At 32.5% G+C, this 9930-nt stretch overlaps 1 protein-coding gene across 1 annotated transcript; it reads left to right on the top strand.

Moving 5' to 3' along the window:
* Positions 1-1100: 1100 nt before the first annotated feature.
* Positions 1101-8742, top strand: LOC107478725 (protein CASP). The gene is made up of 19 exons (XM_016098861.3): positions 1101-1392; positions 2954-3064; positions 3228-3406; positions 3548-3697; positions 3803-3891; positions 4073-4182; positions 4635-4729; positions 4836-4891; positions 5255-5420; positions 5604-5696; positions 5797-5925; positions 6195-6314; positions 6446-6532; positions 7066-7173; positions 7340-7483; positions 7591-7692; positions 8036-8115; positions 8319-8411; positions 8492-8742. The coding sequence occupies exons 1-19, from the start codon at positions 1308-1310 to the stop codon at positions 8550-8552; spliced, it is 2058 nt and encodes a 685-aa protein (XP_015954347.1). The 5' UTR covers positions 1101-1307; the 3' UTR covers positions 8553-8742.
* The last annotated feature ends 1188 nt before the right edge of the window (positions 8743-9930 follow it).

Below are 9930 nucleotides of genomic sequence, written 5' to 3'. Positions count from 1 at the left end.
AACATTAGTTAATACAAAAAAATTAAAATAAATTAAAGATGAGATTTTTTAAAAATTCTAATGAAAGAAAATGTATATTTTACAAATAAAGAGAAAAAAATGTCATTTTAATATCTCTCAAAAAAAAATTTTCTCTACTTTTTAATATGCTCATAAAAAAAAATTACATATTTAATAAGTACTACATTGTATAATAGAAAGGAATGAGATTATGATATTTTAATTTTTTTTCCTTACATGACTGATTGATTACAGTACTATATTAGAAGAAGAGTTTTTTGTTGTTAATGGATATCTTAAGTGAAGGAAATTTAAAAAAAAAATAATTTAAAGTAACAAATGTACAAATTAAAATGGGTTATTACATAATGATTCCAATTTCAAAAACAATTGGATATTCAGTCGAGAATATTTTATAATAGAAAATGTTTATCTTTTTTATTAAATGTAAATCTTATGCTTTTTTTAACGATATGATCGTTTGACTATTTTATGAATGAAAAATTTATTTATTTTTTTTGTAAAAAGACACTCATAATTACAATTTGTAGTAAAATAGGAATTAATAAAGTTTAAAATATCTTTTTTATTTTAAAAAGTCAAATAACAATTCATTCAATTCAAACAAAAAACTTTATAATGTTAAATTGTGCTACAAACTTGATTACAAAAAATTCCAACGTAAATTTAATTAAAAAGTTTTTACGTTATAAAAACTGTTGGCTTTTCAACGGGAAATTATAAAAAAAATTTACAAGTTGAATCAAACTATATGAATTTGCAGATTAATTAAATCGAAAAAAAAAAGGTTTTTATCAAACTTCTGAGTCTTGCAGTCGGGCTCGACGATTTGGTGTTGGATCAAAAATTGTTTTCTTAGGACCAGTACTTTTATGACCCATCTGAAGGTTGGGTCGGCCCACCCATTAGCAACCTGGTATTGCCACCAAAAAGAAAATAATGAAGCAAACCGAACCGAACCCAAAACCTTAAACCAAAAAGAAAAAAATAGAACAAACCGAACCGAACCGACCAAACCCCCCGAACTGCGTATTTCCAAGTTCCAACTGCACTTTGTTACAACTGCTATTCCATTTCCAAGTGTTCTTTCTTCCTTGGCAACAGATACAATTGAGAAGAGAGTGAGGGAGGCTATTACAGAGTGCACTACCGGCTTACCGCCATAATTAGTCTCAAGCTCCTACCAGTCCAGTGAGAGATAAATTAGGATCATTCAACTTCAGATTCGATTGATCGATTATTTGGTGAAAAGAGAAGTGCGAAGACTAAGAAGTGAGAAGTTAGAAATGGAGGTTGCACCTCTGCAAGGTGGATCTGAGAGAGGAAATAAAGCCAACTCTCCAATCTCCGTCGTCTCCGCCTTCTGGAAAGGTATCCTAACATTCACTCATTCAATTCCTCTTTCTGCAGCTCCAATTCCACTTTCCAGCTCTTCATTCAATTCATCTATTTAATTATCATCAGTATTGTTTCCTTATTGTTAAATTATTCTTTTCTATGTTAATCGCCTACAGCATACTAATAATTATACACTAAACTGGGTCATGACTTCATGTTCTTAGCTCTGATCATTTTCTTAATGCATAATTTTTGTTTGAATAGGTAGAACTAACCATTTTGAGTGAACTTTGATTCGCTCATTTCTATACTATTTATGCATGCCAAACACCGATTCATAATTGAACAACAGCGTTAACTTCTGAACTAATATATATTAATTACGTCCATAGTTATGATGGTGTGGTATTTCAGAAACACACCTATTTTTTTATTTTGAACCTTTACGCTGTAAGTATAAAAAAGCCCTGATGTGAATGGAATTTTTTAATCCTCCCCTTTCCCCCGAACCAAATTGTTGAGTGTGCATTGAGATGTAAGAACGTGTAAGGAACGGTAAAAGGAGAAAAATGTGTGATGGTGACGATTAGAGGAAGGGTCTAGATTGACGTGTGTGGATGGTATGGGAAATGGACACAATCAGTAATTACATCATGCTATGCAAAGAAAAAAGAAATTGTAATGTATACTGTAAATTGTCCAATCCACACAAACATGAGTTGGCGACTTAGGTTAGTGACGTCGTTTCTCTCATTTTGATACTTTTTATGGTGGAAACTCACATGCAGTTATCTTCATGTGAAGTTGATAATTGAAAACCATTAGATAATTTGACATGTTTAACTAAATTATCATCTAATGGTTTTCAATTATCAACTTCACATAAAGACAACTATATGCGAGTTTCCACTATTTTTTATTTGAATAGTTGGAACCTCTAACCAGCCTGATTGAATTCTAGTGCACTCATCTTTAAATTGTTCATGCCATGCACCATATTATTTGTTCTTTGTGGGAAAATTCTGCATCATGTAAATCTTGGTAATTTCACACAAAAATGAAGAGATAATGACTTAATCGTCTTCATCAATTGTTTGGAACACTTTAACTTTAGAATAAAGTAAATTACAATCAAAATGAAAGGAGGTTTACTAATTCTGTGAAAAGAAGTTCCAATATGAACTGAATTCTTATACTAGTATTGCTCCAAACAAATTTCATACAGTAATAATTTCCTTTCTAGAATGTTACTTTTGTCACCCTTCCAGTTCTTTTGTTTATTCAGAGATGGTATTAAAAAGAAAGGTAGTAGTTACCAGCTACTCATTTATCAGGCTACCAAAGAATATTGACATGGTTGAGATTACTTTTTAGAACATGAAACACAGTAAAGGTGGCACGACAGTTTTCTGTGTTTTCCGCTGCTATGTTAAACTTTCCTTCAGGATCCTTAATCTCTTGATATCATGCCGCAATGTCTGAATTACTTATTTTAATGCAAAACTATATTTGTACCTAAAATCACAATTCAAAAACTTACGGGTGCCATGATTTTACCTTGAACTTTTTTTTCTTTGGGGGAGGGGGGTTGCAGATTTTGACTTGGAAAAGGAGAAATCGATTTTGGATGAACAAGGGCTTCGTATTGCTGAAAACCAGGAAAACAGTCAGAAAAATAGGCGTAAGCTTGCGGAAAGCACTAGAGGTATGCATCATGCATGTTTAAACCGATATTTTGACATTAAGGTGAAATGATACCCCTTCTGTCATGTTCATCATGACTTTATTCTTTTCAATGATTTATTGTCTGGCCTAGTGCCTACTAAAGACAATATTGTCTTACACATCTTAAATTATGCTGCATACAGATTTTAAGAAAGCTCCAACTGAGGAGAAATTGGGTTTGTTTAATACATTGCTTAAGGGCTACCAAGAAGAGGTTGATAATCTTACAAAGAGAGCAAAGTTTGGAGAAAATGCTTTCCTTAACATCTATCAAAAGATCTATGAAGCTCCTGATCCTTACCCATCTATTGCATCAGTTGCTGTGAGTTCTAGAAATGCTTCTAAGAACTTCTGGCTAAGCTTGCTAGCACTGTATACGTATGAAATCCGTGTTATCCATATTCATATACTTGAATATTTTCTATTTGAGTGTTTATGGAAATTCATCTATATATTTGCACAGGAGCAAGATCTCAAACTGTCTGAGCTAGAATCTGAGAACCGAAAAATGAAAGTTGAGCTTGAGGAATTCAGAACAGAGGCAACTCACTTGAAGAATCAGCAGGCCACAATACGAAGGCTTGAAGAGCGAAATCGGCAATTGGAGCAGCAGGTTATTGATGCTCGTGCTCTTGTGTATATATTGCAACATTTATAGTCTCTGTTGCTTTTTGGACATTAGCACCTGGTGTTGAACTTATAAATTTTGGTGTGTCAGATGGAAGAGAAAGTAAAAGAAATTGTGGAGATCAAGCAACGGAGTCTAGCGGAAGAGAACCAGAAAACATTAGAAGTTTTAAAAGAAAGGTAACTTTTGGTTTTCTGCCAGAAATTGTTTGTTTGTTTAGTTTAATACATGAGAATGCTGCATGTTGATATGACATTTGTTTGGCCTTCCAGCTCTGAACTTTGACTGCTCCTTTTGAATCGGAGGCATTCTTTCCCTGTCTTGTTATTACTTACTTAGATTAATGATTCTTGTATACAGGGAACAGTTATTGCAAGATCAGCTGCAGAGTGCTAAAGAAAGTGTTTCCAATATGCAGAAAATACATGAACTTGCCCAAAATCAGTTGTTTGAACTCCGTGCTCAATCTGGTAATCAACTAGTTGTCATCAATTCTGGTCATACACTAATTATTTAAAAATCTGTAACTTACCATTATTCTGTTATTATAATCTAATATCAGCACATTTGTCTCTCTCTTTGCTTGTTGAAATTGTAATATGTTAAGTATCTAAGGAAAGCTAAGGAAAGTAGGAAACAACTATTCGGTATTCACCTTACTCCAGCCTATAGGTAGCCCTTCCCATGGCTCCAACAACCTGGATTTGATACCATTGTTAAGTATTTAAGGAAAGTGGGAAACCACACCTTAAAAGCTAGCTGATAAAGGGGAAGAACCACTCTCCTTATATACAACATCAAGGATCCCATACTACCCGATGTGGAAATTTGAGCACCTCATAATACCCAAGTCCCTAACATGATACTTCAACGATTATTCTATGTTGAATGAACTGACCTTTTGTGTTCTTGAAATTTTTAGAGGAAGAGAGGGCAGCTAAGCAATCAGAGGTTAATCTCCTCATGGATGAGGTTGACCGAGCACAAACAATGCTTTTTAGTTTAGAGAGAGAGAAGGTGCAATTCACAAGCTTTATTTGGAAATCAAATGTCATTTTTTGGTGTTCATATGTCACAAACTTCATTGATGTGTCTAATCCATGATCCGTCTATGTCTGTGTAGGGGGTTCTCCGATCCCAGTTACAAACAGCAAATGAAAATACAGAAATGAAGACTAGGTATAGCAATATTTCAGTCCTTTCTTTTCAGATAAATGATATTCTGGCACCCGATGACCCAAAGTAAACAAGCAAGCAACTTGTGAAATGAATACTGCAGATTACAGCATCCAAATTGTTCAGAAAGAAACCTTTTCCTGTTTTGGAGTTAAACAAAATTGTTTTTAGCCAATACTATCCATCAATCCAACACCCTTTCAATTCAAAATTTTATTAAGGTACAAAAGATGGTCAACTTGTTTCCTACAAAATATGGACACTTACATGATGATATAATGCCAGTCTTCTCATATCATTCCATTTTGCTTCATGTTTCATTTCATTGTCTTGTGGCCTTCAAATTACTCTTGGTTGTTGTTGCAGAGATAATTTGGACTCAAATAGTGCACTTGAAAACTCTCTAATTGCCAAAGAGAAGTTAATATCTGAATTGAACATGGAGCTACACAATATTGAAACAACCTTGTCAAAAGAACGAGAAGAGCACATGAATGACATAAAGAAATTTACTGCAATGCTCAACGAAAAGGTGATGTTTATTATGCTAAAAATTATAAAGATTACACTATCTGATATTTTAACAAGTTGAAGCTCACTCATCAGTATGCACTTTTCTTCTAAGGTGATGAGAAATCATTGCCCTTGAGTTACCTAAATGCAAGGTCATGCTATTCCTTTGTGGGATGCATGATGGTCTCTTTTATTAATATAGGAAGCTACTCTGGAGGCAATGAAGAGAGATCTTCAGGCAAGGCCAACAGAAAAGATGGTTGATGATTTGCGTAAGAAAGTGAAGATTTTGCAGGTGGTTTTATTGTTCTTTCTAATGGCCTTTTATGTAACCTCTCATTTTGGATACCTAGCTTTGCACTATCTATATGATTAATATGGGCATACACATTCAGGCAGTGGGTTATAATTCAATTGAGGCTGAAGACTGGGAAGTGGCAACCAGTGGGGAGGAGATGAGCAAGATGGAATCTCTTCTTCTTGATAAGAACCGTAAAATGGAACATGAGCTAACACAGTTGAAGGTATGAATATCGCTTTTTTTTTACATGACATCCAATCCCATCTAGAAACTGATGTTAGTTAAAGAGTCAATCAACTGTCATAATATGGACTTTTTTTTGGTGTAATTTCCGGGAAAGCTAGAACCATTACATTCTGTACCTTGTCCACGTTAATGGGATCGGCAACATTTCATTTGCTTTACAAAACTGTTCTCCGAGATGATATGTGGGTGTGATTGCTGTCCATGTATTTATTTCGAATGTTAGATTACATTATATACTCTTTTCAGGTCAAACTTTCAGAGAAATCATCTTCACTAGAGACGGCACAAGAGAAGATAAAAGAATTTACGGAAAAGATGAATGAACAACAAAAACTGATACAGAAGTTGGAAGATGATATTTCTAAGGTTTGGAACAATTGCAATTAAAATTTTAAAACATCCTTTGCTATATTGACCACAATAATAGAAATTGAACCGCTTCATTTTGTCTCTTTTCTCTTTTCTGCTTTTTATAACTAGCTGTTCTTTTGGTACAGGGTTATAGTTCCAATCCAAAATATCATAAAGGAACTTTCCTCGATGATTGGGATCTATCAGAGGCTGGACGGGGGGAGGTGTCTGAGGTGAATTCCTGTTTAGAGTTTTCTATTCTTATTGCATTTGCCTTAAATTTCTGAAGAGCATTCATCAATGGAATTAAAATATCATGATTTCAACAACTGTTAACATATTCTATTGTTGGGTTAATACTGCAATTCTCTTGTGGGGAAGCCCACTACTTTTACTTCTAAATAATGATCTTCGGCAGCATTGACAATTTTCTTCTTAGGAAGACTAACTAGTTCATATTAATGAGCTATGGACAAAAACTTTGGAACCACATGATGTTCATATTAGGAGAAGTAAAATAGAGTATACAGAATGCATCTTAGTAAGAGACACAAGCATGTCTGATCTATCATTCAAAATAATGGGGGCTTGAAACAGATGAAATCTCAAGTGTTATTCTTTGACCTACTTAGTAGACAAGGCTAAGTAGTTACTTTTGTATTCAACAATTTTATAGCCAGTGATTTTGCACTTCCCTCCCCTTGCGTTATGTTGGATTTGTGTTCAAGACTTTTAAGATTTCTTATATTTGCTTCTGCTGCATCAGAGTTCAGATCAAAGACATGTATCCGTAGACCAAGATCAGAACTCAATGCTTAAAGTGATCTGTAATCAAAGAGATCGATTTAGGGCACGCTTACGAGAGACAGAAGAGGTATACTCATAGCCAATAGGGATTCATGTCTTTCTACTCCTTATTATTTCACATTATATTTCATCCAGATTTAGATTATGATGTTACGGCTTTATTTTACAACATATCTCATCTACATTTGGATTATAATGTTACGTCAACTTGGTGAATCTTTCACATTTGATAGGAAATAAGGCAGTTGAAGGAGAAGATTGGGGCATTAACGGTGGAGCTGGAAAAGACGAAAGCAGATAATGTCAAATTATATGGGAAGATTCGTTATGTTCATGATTACAATACTGAGAAAGTGGTTTCCAGGGGTTCTAAGAAGGTTTTGTAAATTTCTCTCTCCACCCCAACACCTGCTCTCTCTTTTTTCCCGCTCTACAACTGTGTGCTTACCCTGAACTTCTGATTTGTATGTGATTTTTCGTTCAGTATGCAGAAGACCTTGAAAGTGGTTTCACTTCAGATGTTGAATCTAAATACAGGAAGATATACGAGGATGATATAAATCCCTTTGCTGCATTCTCAAAAAGAGTATGCCATTTCCTTTACATCTCTTAAGTGAAGCATTACTGATTCTTGCTCGGGAATCAATTACTTTTTCCGATCATTACGAATAATTTTAAGTTTGTATTTACTATTTAGTGTCACATATCAAAAGTAACTTTTATCAAAACTCCGATTTAGATGATTTGAAATGTAACATTGTCTTCAGAACTGTATGTTAGTTAGGTTGGAAAATGATATCATGTCTAGTCATCAAGCCCAGGTCACCATTTTCTATAGTCTCAATTCTCGGTATATTTTACTTCTTTTCAATCAAATTTTATTATATTCAAGCAACAAGCTGATATATCAATCTTCTGCATGTAAATAGGAAAGGGATCAAAGATACAAGGAGCTGGGATTCAGGGACAGAATTACACTCAGCAGTGGACGCTTTCTTCTTGGTAACAAGTATGTTCCTGCCTAATTCCAGGCACACTACAATGTTTCTGTTTCTCCTGTTTAAATTATCTCTTAATCTGTTTTGTCATTGTTACTTTATGCAATGCATCCTACTTGATATAGTTCTTCAAAATGAATGGAGTATCATCAAGATGTGCCATTGATTTTCATGATTATTTATGTGGGTTAGTTGATAAATAATTGTCTGGCAGGTATGCCCGGACTTTTGCATTCTTTTACACCATTGGATTGCATGTATTAGTCTTCACCTGTCTTTATCGAATGTCAGCTTTGAGCTATCTAAGGTATTTACCCGCTGCTAAATTCGTTGTCAAGGCTTTTGTATAGATGGATTTTCACTAACTACTATTTTCCTTCCTATCAGCCATGGCTCAGAGGAATCCCTGATTGGAGACAAAAACATTGATCTTCCACGTGGACACTAATGGGTATAGAGTCCATTCTCGCAGTTCAGTTGTCAGATGGGATGATAACAAATTGCCAATATTCAAATGGACATCGAATATATTGTACATATAACAGTCATGTTTTATTGTATTACAGCAATGAAATATAGTGGCGGTTGACAACTTTTTAGTGTGAATTTGGATCCCGTTTGCATAAAATTGATTTTGTAAATTTGATTTTGATGAGAAATAAGTTTGTGTTAACTTAATTTATGTTTGGCAATTTTTATATCAAAATGGATTATAATAAAATAAATATTGTTTAGATTATACTACTCAAAATTATTTTAAATAAATAATTACTAAAAGACACATCAATTTAAATAATTTTTTTATATTACTTTATCATTTTATTTTAAATATTTGAATAAATTTTATTAATTTATTTTATAATAAAATTAATATTTACTTACTAAATTAAAAGAACATATAAAAGTTGACAAAATATATTTTAATACATAAAAACACTAAAGGGAGTACTATACATTTTATAATGTCAAATAAAAAAAATATTCTATAATTTTTTTAGTATTGTTAGTATTCTTTAATTTAGTATCATTCTGGACTATAAATTTTTATTATTCACAATTCTTTTGTTACTTATAATTAGTATGTAATAAAAACAAAAATAAAGTATAGTAAAAAGTACAGTAAAAACAAAAAAATGAAAAAAAAATCATACAAACATAGTGAGGTGCCGGAGACAAAGTAAATTATAGAAATTAAAACAAATAAGATAAAGAAAAAATGAAGAAGAAACATAAACGTAAAATAAATGAAAAAATAAAAGTTGAGAAATTTTATTAATAAAAACCGAAAAGAAAATAAATTACAGTGTTCGAGTTCAGAGGAATTACTTAAGATTCCTAATTTTACTTTGTGATGCGAAGGGGCTGAGAGCGTTTTTGATTTCTAAGTATTTTCTAAAAGAATTGAACTCTCTACAAAACGTGCTTAAAGCTTTATTTATAAATTAACCTAATGTCAACTGACAGTTATCAAGTGAAAATTTGAATGGCATCCGTTACTGTTCCTGTGCTCCTTGTTTGATGTCAATTCAAAAAATCAAAATAAATAACCAAATTATCAAATGATCTAATTTAATTAAAATAAACATAAATATTATGTACAAAAACATCACTATATAACTAATTATTTCTTTTTCATAATTTTTTCTAAAAATAATATTTTTTGGTTAACATTATGCCCCTAAAATTTTTTAGTTGAAGTCATAGCAATAAAATATATATATATATAAAAGCATGTATTTATTTATTCTTTTAAATTTATTACTATTTTTTATTTTATATATAAGCACGTATGGAATCTTATTTTAAAATGTTAACTTAGAATATGA

Source organism: Arachis duranensis, chromosome 3, assembly GCF_000817695.3.
Source record: "Arachis duranensis cultivar V14167 chromosome 3, aradu.V14167.gnm2.J7QH, whole genome shotgun sequence".
NCBI classification, from domain to species: domain Eukaryota; kingdom Viridiplantae; phylum Streptophyta; class Magnoliopsida; order Fabales; family Fabaceae; genus Arachis; species Arachis duranensis.
The sequence above is the reverse complement of the archived record's forward strand: the minus strand, read 5'-3'. Positions and strand labels throughout refer to the sequence as shown.